Source organism: Juglans microcarpa x Juglans regia, chromosome 8S (assembly GCF_004785595.1).
Source record: "Juglans microcarpa x Juglans regia isolate MS1-56 chromosome 8S, Jm3101_v1.0, whole genome shotgun sequence".
Lineage (NCBI taxonomy): Eukaryota > Viridiplantae > Streptophyta > Magnoliopsida > Fagales > Juglandaceae > Juglans > Juglans microcarpa x Juglans regia.
The window spans coordinates 7,133,265-7,143,434 of NC_054609.1; the positions used below are offsets into that span (position 1 = coordinate 7,133,265).

A 10,170-nucleotide genomic window follows, 5' to 3' on the forward strand; every position below is an offset into this window, starting at 1 on the left:
CCGAATCCTATCCAACGATGGTCTTTGACGTAAAAACTTCAGTACAAGAGCAAATTTAACGGAACCGCCGAGCGTTCCAATTCTTCCTTGGAAAATTGAACAAAAACTTCACCATCGACAATTTTCGATTGTCGAAACGGAACACTCACCTCAGGAATAGCCTGAGAGGATTTCGAAAGCATTTCGGCAAACGTCTGAGACCCCCTGCCGACGTCCAAGGGCCTCCGACGACAACCATACATGCAACCACACAAGAAACCCTAGCAGAGCAAAAATTTTCCTATGCCACTTCAGCCCTTTTTTAAGAGAAATAGAATTCTAGATTTAAATCAACCTTAAGTATCAAAAGTCATGTCTTAGAATACTAGAAGTTCTTTTATCCAAAAATCTTCATACAAGAATTAAAAATTAACTTCCAACAGTCTTTAAGGCTGCAACGGATCAGCGTCTTCCTCAGAGTTATTTGGGTCATCATATAATTTCTGGAGAACATCCCCGTTATGGTATGCAGCCCAACAATGTTTTCGTGTTTCCTCAAACTGATCATGTAACTCGTCTTCATTGTACAAAAGACGAAACCCACACTTCTGCACCATCAAGCTGCCTGGGCAATCGGTTGAGATAGAAGCATCAATCCAAATGCATTCATCCAGAAAATCGGGAAACAACCCACGTGGTATATAAGACAACCAGATGAATCCACCTAGCTTTAACAACATCTTGAGATCATCTTCGGTGAGGCAGTAGGTATGGAAACATTCCACACTGTCAGTATCGGTTTCCAGATGACAAATGAGGTTGGAAGGAAGTCGGGAATCCAGATCGTCAACAACGTTACTCGAACGCGCTGGCACTGAAAGAGAAGCACAAAAAGCAAGTCTAATCCAAGAAGTACGATCTTTTGGAGGTAAAGGGATTGTCACAAGGGAGTCGGCACTCCGATGGGTGAACCACTCCAGAATTTTACTTGGAGCATAACACCAATCATTTACACAATCCGCCTGGGTAAAAGATAGAAATTATGGTGAACTTTACTCAAAATGAGATAATTACTACATATACCAAGGGAGAGGCGTTGTTGATATATTGAAGCAAAACAAAGACTCGTAAAAAAATTTCTTACCTTAAGGTTACTTTCACCCCTAGTTCCGTTAGTTTTCACATGATGAAGAATCGGCCTTATCGATATTTCAATTTCCAAGGGAGAGGCATCAGTTACTGTTGTTTCATTTGTTTTCTCCAAATCGGCCATAAAAGGACTTGTGGAATCTCTGTACTCAAAAAACAAGTCATTGCAGTGTTTTAGTTCTTCCTCAAATTGCACTTGATCATGATTGTACAAAAGACGAAGTCCACATTTCTTGATTGTAATGATTGGACTTTCACTCGCAAATGAAGCTGCAATGTGGCTGTACTGGGTCGACATTGGCAAATAGCTTTTTCCACCTCCCCTGATATTTAACATACACATCAATTGATTACCTGGTATGTAGGCTATCCAACAGAAGCCACCTCGAGTAATAAACCGCTTGATTTCATGTCTACTGGTGTTGACAGAAAGGAATTCATCATCCCGGCCATCTAATGTACCCATCCGAAAATGACAATTGTCGGGGAGGGTTTCTGGATCCCTGCAGATTGAAAAAGAAGCATATAGAACAAGTCCCACCCAATTATCATCACTATACAATGTTTGGGGTATGTCAACTGCCACCGAGTGCCCACAACTTTGATGAGTAAACCAGTCTTGAACTTTACTCAGAGGGAAACAAAAACTATACCTAGTGGAGGGATTAAAGTCCTGTAAAAATGGAAATTGTGTCAAATAAGAGAGAGAGAGAGAGAGAGAGAGCACTAGCCAATTGTGAGGGCAGGAATTCTGATCCTTACCAGTGGGCCAGTTGCGTAGAATTGATAATGAGGGCCAAATCTGCCTGCGAATTGTACAATTATTGGTGGAATCCATCCCAAATTTTTCTGGCTTAAAATTTGTACGAACTCCATCATATCTTGTTCATAGAGGATACGAGCACCACAACCTCTTATCACAATACTGGGTCTGTTCGATGTAAACCAAGCAGTGATGCAGTTGCGTAGGTCAAGGCAGTTCCCAAGCCTCGCATGCGATATATATAGGCAGAGTTCAAATGAACCATGGTGGCTGCATTGGTATTTAGGGAGGACTATGGAACAAGTTCCAAGATCTCCATCCATGTCCAAGCTGCATTTCATCAACTCGTGAACATTATTCGAGGCATCAGCCAAAGTTTTGACTCCATGAACTCTAGTACTTAGGACTGTATGCAACACAATTCCTCTCCAACTACTATCTTTAGAGAGATTGTATGGTAACGGGATCGATATGGATGACCCATGTTTATTGTTAAACCACTTTGGAATGCTACTGTGAGGAATGCCATGATATTCTTCACTTTGATGAATTTGCTCCTGCACAATATTATCGAACGGAAAAATTAGAAGGAAAGAAATGTTTCAGTTTGCTAGTGAATATATATGAGAGAGAGAGAGAGAGAGAGAGAGAGAGAGAGACCTCCATCCATAGTGGCTGAAAGTGTATATCTAGCAAAGAAACCTCACTGATTAGAATGTCTTCTTCACGAGCAGCCAAGCTAAGGCAGTTAATAACAGTGAATTCTCCTCCACTTGAACTTGAAACTACAACTTGATTGGAATAATTTTGGAGTGAAGTGCATTCTCGAGCCATTACAAATTGTGCACTTGAGGGAAGATTTGGCAATAACTGAAGCCTGCTACAATTATCCAAATAAAGAAATTTAAGCTTTGGCAGTTGGGAAATGCTATCTGGCACGTGCGTAAAATTGTTTCCACTCAAATTCAGAGACTCCAATGAGGATAAGCCACTAAGATCGTCGGGGAGTGCTCCATCCAAAAGATTGCAGTCACTTAGATCAAGAGCTACTAAAGGGGTCAACCCTGAAAACAAGCTAGGCAACGATAACAAGGGTGCAGCAATTGAAAGTAAAACAGGAGAAGGAGGTTGACCTTTACATCCAGAGAGAATGAGAGTTTTAAGAGCAGGTAAACAACAAATGGCAATTGGAAAAATCAAAAGCTTTTTGCACCCTGCAAGATTTAGTAATGTCAAGCCTGTTAGATGTTGAATTGATAATGGGAGTTCCTCAATGGCAGTCCCATCCAAATAAAGCTCTGACAAATGCTCCATATTTTGCCCAATCTCTGGAAACTTTTCGCATGTTGAACAACCCGATAAGATCAAAAGATTCAATGATTCCAAGTTGATCTCATGTGGAAGGCTACTTAGACATTTACAATCTTTGAGATTTAATAGAATAAGTTGATTCAGAGCTGCAATAGTAGGGTGAACTTTGTTCAAACTTGTGCAACCTTCAAAAATTAACCTTTGGAGACTTGGGCATCCAGAGAAGTCAGGAGTCATCAACAAGTTTTCAGAGCCACTGAAGTCCATGACTTTCAACTTGTTTAAATTCTGTGATGAAACAATATAGAAATTGCGAAAATTAAAGTCTTCAAGAAATTACTCCAAATTTAAAAAAAAAATGAAAAAAAAAACTATTAATGTAGGAAAAAGATCTCACTAGAAAAGCCATTGGTAATTGTGAAAAGCTGCTACGATGCATAATGAGCTCAACAAGATTGCTTGGTTGGAAACTCTTTGGCATGGACTCCAAAGGACATTCGTGCCAATCGATTAGTCGTAACCCGTTAGAGAGAGAATTGAGGCCCCATGGAAGATTCACATCACATATTTTAATTAATCTAAGTTTTTTCATATTTGAAAAGGCTTCAGAATTCAAGACTTCTTTTTGGTGTGGAGAGGAGGAACTTGACATTATGCCCTGGACTTTATATGTTCCCTGGTAATAAAGAATAACAAAATAAATGAATGGAACGTGTATGAAATAGTCACAAGCATTGTGTGTGTGTCTGTGTGACTATTATACTATTACACTTACAGAACTTTCCCGTAGAACTTCAAGGATCTCATCGCGACGCCATAATCTGCTGCGTTCTCCAGGTTGTTTAGGGTATTCACATCGAACAATTTCCCAACCTAGTCTTTGTAGTAAACTATGCATCCACAACTTTCTCCCCAAAATAGTGATAAGAGATTTGTCCACAAGAGTGTCTATATCAACGTCTGGAAAGCAATCAAAAGTACCTTCCAATAAATCTACTACTCGATCTTTGTCTTCCCCGTTGAAGAAACAGGCAATATCTAAGAACATTTTTTTCTCTGTCTCCTCCAATACGTCAAAACCTATTTTGAGTTTCTCTACAATATCTTTACGAGGAAGTACTTGTAATCTATCCAGCGAACTTTTCCATATATCTTTTCCTTTTTCCAACAGCGAGGAACCCAAAACTTCAAGAGTTAAAGGATGACCATCGGCATAACTCACATAGTCATTGCATAGAGCCAAAAACTCTTGATCTTGACATTGATCAGGGTTACGAAAGGCTTTTTGACTAAAAAGCTGAAAAGCCTCATTTTTTAGTAGTCCTTTAGTCGGGTATATTCTTTCCACTCTATGTCTGATTAACAAATGTCTATCTTTAGTGGTCACAATGATTCTACTCCCTGGTCCAAACCAATTGCAGTTCCCAGCTAATTTTTCTAATTGTTCTCTTTCATCCACATCATCAAGAACAATAAGAACTTTTGTGTAACGTAATCTATTCCTTATCACATCAATTCCCTTCAACACATCCCATTTTTCTTGGTCATCCTTCAACTTCATATCAGAAAGGAGATTTTCTTGTAAAGCAACTAGGCCATCTCTTTTAGAAACCGAACTAACATTTTCGAGAAAGCTTGTAGCTCGGAATAGATGATTGAACTTTTGAAAAACAACTCGTGCAAGAGTTGTCTTGCCCATTCCACTCATCCCGCATATCCCTATGAAGCGAACATCATTCGATCCAATATCTAAATAATGCGAATATATTTCCTTAACACGAGAGTCTATCCCAACAAGCTGGTTGTTCTCATCACCACCTAGGTGGGTGTTGCTCAATTCTATAGATATCTTTTTAACAATGCTTTTGATAAACTTCGACTCATCGCTGTAAAATAAACAAATAAAGTTTATTTTATTGATGATTCAACTGATCAAGACCAATACAAATCACAAAGAGATACGTAAGGGTTGATTATTTGCATGTTCACATTAAACAAGAGAAATTTAATATAGTAGCATAGTTGACCAAGATTTGGTTTAAAATTTGGCACATCTAATTGAAAATGAATAATTTCTCAAGAAAAGGTAAAACATGGTTTTTAATCAATTAGTTGAAAGGGGTATATTGATGTTCCATTTACTAGTGCTGTTCACTATATTGTTATGGGTCCATCTTTGGTTCAGATGTGGTGTAAACTCCAGTTTTACACTACATGTTTGATCGAGTAGCAAAAAATTTCATCTTCTTGGTTGTAGATAAAAAGGGTGATAGATTATTTAGTTTGAAGAAGATAAACTGATTATTTGTAAGAATTTGGTCTTTTTAATGAAAATTCCTTGTGGGATTGCAAAAGTCAATACCTTCGATGAAGAATTCTAAAATCAAGAAAATGACTTTAAAGCTAGTCAAGAAATCTCTCCTACTACTAGTTCATAGTCAGCTCCAACTTTTACATCAACCTGATCAAATGCTTTGTCTCCAAGCTTAACACCAAGAAGAAAGAGAAACCTTAGTGATGTACGTGCGTATGTGCAAGTGATTTTTGTGTTGTTAATTGATGAATGAAAGAGCTAATTAATTTGAGGATGTAATTTAAGATCAAGCAGCAGATCAAAAGAAACAGATGGAAGAAGAAATCTATGTGCCTCAGAATAATTAAACTTGAAGAATTAAGCATCGTAGACCAAAACGAGAAGAATAGAAGTTTTTTACACCCGTGATTCAACTTTATTTAATTAAATCCTTAAAACTTGTAAGTACTATAGTCATACAGTAATAAATTATGTGTATTTTACAGCCAAAGCGAGAAAAAGAATTAAAGAAGAAAAAGGCTTCTAACTAGAGAAAATTTAGTGTATCTTACGTACCCATTCTGTAAATGGTGTCCCTTGAGATTGGCCACTTCTTTCAAAGCATTTCTCCAAGTTTGCACCCTTTCTTTGTTCTCAAGATTTTTCTCGTGTTTAGCAAAGGCATCTCTAAAGGTGCCCTCCTCCTGTTTCCGTGCATCACTAGGATTTACATGATAGAAAATGGGCAAAACTTTCAACTCTCTCTCTTTCATGCATTCAACAATCTTTGCAAGTTCTTCCAAGCACCACGTGGATGATGCATACTCTTTTGAAATAATGATGATCGCCATTCTTGACATCTCTATTGCATCCAAGAGTTCCTTCTTAATGGGTCTTCCGATCTCCAGTCTTTCATCATCCATAAAGGTGTGGAACAATTTCTCACGCAACTCATTGTATAGATGGCTGGTAAATGTCTCACGGGTTTCACCTCTGAAACTGAGGAAAACTTCATATTTCCATTGGTGTTTGGAACAAGAGGAAGAAGATGATGGGATTAATGTTCGTATATTGCTGGGGGCAGCCATATCGGACATGACTTGGCTTAGCTAATTAAGCATCTTCCCCAGAATTCATGCTAACACTGATCACACACACACACACATATATAATAGTCCTCATGATGATCATCATGATCTCCAGGCCAGTGTGAATTAACAAACGAAACAATGAAAATCTGCTCTAATTTCAACCCAATTACTGTTCACATGCTTTTAATTAGATCATATATAATAGTAGAAAAAGACAGTACTCAAACACGATAACTATATATATATATATATATATATATATATAACATAATATATTCATGGATTTAATTATATGAAGCAAACAAATAGTTGTTGTACCGATAGGAGATATGGATTTTGATTTCTGCATGCCGAGCTGGAATCTCGATCCCACGGAATATGGATACAGCTCATGATCTTGATCACTGCATGGATAATATTTTAGCCCGCATCTTCATGATGACATGAATATTGCTGCGCCAATTATCAATATCTATGATATTTTAATTAGTCAATAGTATTGGTACGCGCGTACTAGTGGAGGTGCACATGAGAATTAATTCAACTCTCATGGATTGAACTTATTGTTTTTAATATAATTAAAAACCTCAAAAAACCTATATTTTATGTCTCCTAGGACAGTTCTGCAAGTTCTCTCCGATTTCTCCCTCAATGTGGGATCACATAACCATGATCAGGCGAATAAGTACGCACGTTGAATTTACTTTCTATTTGTTTAATTTGGTCCGTGGTGATGATATTGCATATGGGCAATGCTACTCTGCCGCCCAGATTTATCCTTTTTTTTTTCTTTTTTTTTCTTTTTTTTTTTTGCTTTTTTCTTTTCATATTTTTTTAATACATTTTTATTTTTTAAAAAAATAAAAAAAATACACCAATACACTTAAAATCATTTTCTTAATCACTAAGTAAAAAATAATAATAAAAAAAAATAAAAAATGACCAGCAGTCAAAACAAGTGGGCAAATCAAGTGGGTAAAGAAGCTTTTCCCTATTGCATATTTGACATATTTTATGTTGATAGCGTTGAACTATCTCAAAAAGGTAGATCATCACAAATATGATAAGAAACGGTAAAGATTCATTGGATTTGGATATTAATATTGCGTATGTGTTTGCACTACAACAAATTAGGTATTTTGGAACGAAAATTTTCGTCCCAAAAGACTAGTATTTCGTCCTAAAATATTTTTTCAGACGAAAAAAACTATCTCAAGTTCGTCCCTATAAAACTGTCCCAAAAGGTATTTTGGGATGAAAACGAAAAATTCGTCCCAAAAAATATCTTTTGGGATGAAATTAAACTAGACCGTTCAATCGCATTCGAACGGAATTTTTTTTTTTTGGACGATTTAAATTCGTCTCGGAAATTCGTTCGAACGCCTTAAATAACGTTCAAACCATGAGTAATTGTTCGAACGGGTATTTCATGGCCGGTCGATCGATACAAATCCGTTCGACCAAATACACATGAAGAAACATTCGAACAAAAAAATTATCGATCGAACGCAAATAGTGAATTTCCAATTCGAACGGCTCAGAATTTTTTACCGTTCGAACTCTAACTTTCAATGTTCGAACGGTTGTGTCCATTTTTATATGTTCGAACGTTTGATGAGAGTTCGAACGGTTATTATTTTCTTGGACAATAATACGAATTTAAAACCAAATAGATATTTATATTTCAAAAATACATTACAAATTGTTCAATATAAATAAAACTAATCTAATAATTCAGAACTAAATAAATAAAATAGTAATAAAATTATCAGTACATTATACATAATTGTTCAATATGCAAAAACCCTTATAATGAAATTCAATTGTTTGGAGGCCTGAATTGTTGCATAAGCATCTGCATTTGAAGCTGCATCTGTCTTTGTTGTTCTTGCATTTGGAGTTGCATCTCTCTTTGTTGATCTTCTTGCTGTTTTATGCGCATCTTCATGTCTGCTTGTTTCGTCAATTGAGCCTCTAACTCCTGCTGTTTTGCCATCAATTCTTCGATCCTAAAATTTGCATTCTCTAACGCAATGGCAGTAGTGCTTGATGTTGATGAAAAGCCTGAAAGCTTTACACAGCGACCCAAACCCCTCAAGTAGCCAAAACGTTGACCCAGAACTTGTGTAAAAATTTCAACATCACTTGTTGATGAATTATGATCTGATGCAGCTTCAGCACGAATGGCAACCATTTTATCCTACACACAACATATAAAATTAATATTGATACAATAATTTAAATATGATTAATTAAAAGAAATTATAATACTTATATAATTCTCACGAGCATCGGGATGAGTCCACTCTCCATTACTATTAGTATGTGATGCAGCATATAATTTTGTCAAATCATAATTGGTGTCTGACTCTTGCTACAAGAGACATTATTAAGATATAAAGTCTATTAAAAACAAACTACATAGAATAAAAAAAATAAAAAAAAAAAGTACATTACCAATTTCTGAGATAGTCGATGGAAAAATCTTGAGCCTGCATGATGATGAATCTTTAACTTTGATCTATTCGTTTTGTTTATAGAACTTCGTTCCTGCATAGAAGTTGTAAAAGTTAGTAAGTGAAAAATTACAAATATGACACATAAAGAATTCATTTAATTTACCTTATATGATGGATCCTCAAACATGTCGCAAAGTTTTCCCTATTCTTCAGCTCGAACATCCTGAAAAGGATGCTGGCGTGCATCTTCCTTGTTCTCGTACTTCTTATAATGCTCCTGACATCTTGCCTTATACTTGCGGAATGCATTAGATATAAGCTCTTCGACAGTCCTACGATCTTCTCTTCGACCAAAATTTAGTTCGAAGTCATCCTTGAAAAAGTATATACACAAAGATCATTTAGAATATTAAATAATATGAAAAAAATATTTTTATTTAAATATTACATACCAAACAACGCTTCTTTATAAGTTCTTTCACATCTTATGGAACTTTATGTCATGAACTCGTAGCCAAAGGTGCATAAGTCCGTGCAAGAGCACCCACATGCGAAGCAAGCCAAGCTGCTTGTTGTCCTTCCCTTCCGGTATGTTCGTCAGGAATGTTAACCTTAATCTTACCTACTTTACGATATTTCTCCAACGTCACGCCTCTAGTAGTGCCTCGTCCATGACGAGATTGTACTGTTATCTTTATAAAATAATATTAGTTATTTACCTTGTATCAATTATCATATATCTTAATTAAAAAGATGAGTATTAGCTATTTACCTTGTTCCGTAGAGTCAGTCTCTAATAATTGCGAGATACCATATCATGTGAACACAAAACCGATCAATCATCTGTATCAGTTTCATCTATAAATTCGCTCTCATCATCTGTAGATACTTCAGATGAGTCAACACTTTGATCAACTGTCGCACCAACAATTTCAGCCTCAATATCTTCCCTATGTAATGGGATCATCTCATAGTGGCTCAAATCCACAAATAAGTTAATGGCAGGTTGACTCTCTTGGTATGCTTCTTGATAGAGAGATCATATTCTTCTTCATCTTGTCCCTCCACCTCAGGGATAACGTCAAAAATATTTCTAGGAGAAAACTTTTGTACTACTTGACATTG

General features: G+C 36.4%; 1 protein-coding gene across 4 annotated transcripts; it reads right to left on the reverse strand.

The window, feature by feature from the left end:
- Positions 1-316: 316 nt before the first annotated feature.
- LOC121244718 (TMV resistance protein N-like) lies at positions 317-6,807 on the reverse strand. 4 transcript variants are annotated; one of them, XM_041142909.1, is made up of 8 exons: positions 6,072-6,807; positions 3,978-5,088; positions 3,600-3,878; positions 2,552-3,490; positions 1,891-2,448; positions 1,782-1,801; positions 1,124-1,631; positions 317-1,001 (listed from the first exon to the last, which is right to left on the reverse strand). In XM_041142909.1, the coding sequence occupies exons 1-8, from the start codon at positions 6,590-6,592 to the stop codon at positions 426-428; spliced, it is 4,512 nt and encodes a 1,503-aa protein (XP_040998843.1). In that variant the 5' UTR covers positions 6,593-6,807; the 3' UTR covers positions 317-425. The 4 variants fall into 4 exon arrangements, with proteins under 4 accessions (XP_040998843.1, XP_040998845.1, XP_040998844.1 ...); XM_041142911.1 differs by having other exon boundaries at positions 1,124-1,801; positions 2,552-2,768; positions 3,402-3,490; positions 6,072-6,803; XM_041142910.1 differs by having other exon boundaries at positions 1,124-1,801; positions 2,552-2,771; positions 3,402-3,490; positions 6,072-6,803.
- Positions 6,808-10,170: the final 3,363 nt, after the last annotated feature.

Coding starts and splice junctions, on each gene's coding strand:
- LOC121244718 (XM_041142907.1), bottom strand. CDS start 6,592: ATGTCCGATATGGCTGCCCCCAGCAATATACGAACATTAATCCCATCA. Junction 3,491..3,599: donor AATTACCAATGGCTTTTCTA/GTGAGATCTTTT, acceptor GTTTCATCACAG/AATTTAAACAAGTTGAAAGT. Junction 1,002..1,123: donor GGGGTGAAAGTAACCTTAAG/GTAAGAAATTTT, acceptor TCTTTTACCCAG/GCGGATTGTGTAAATGATTG.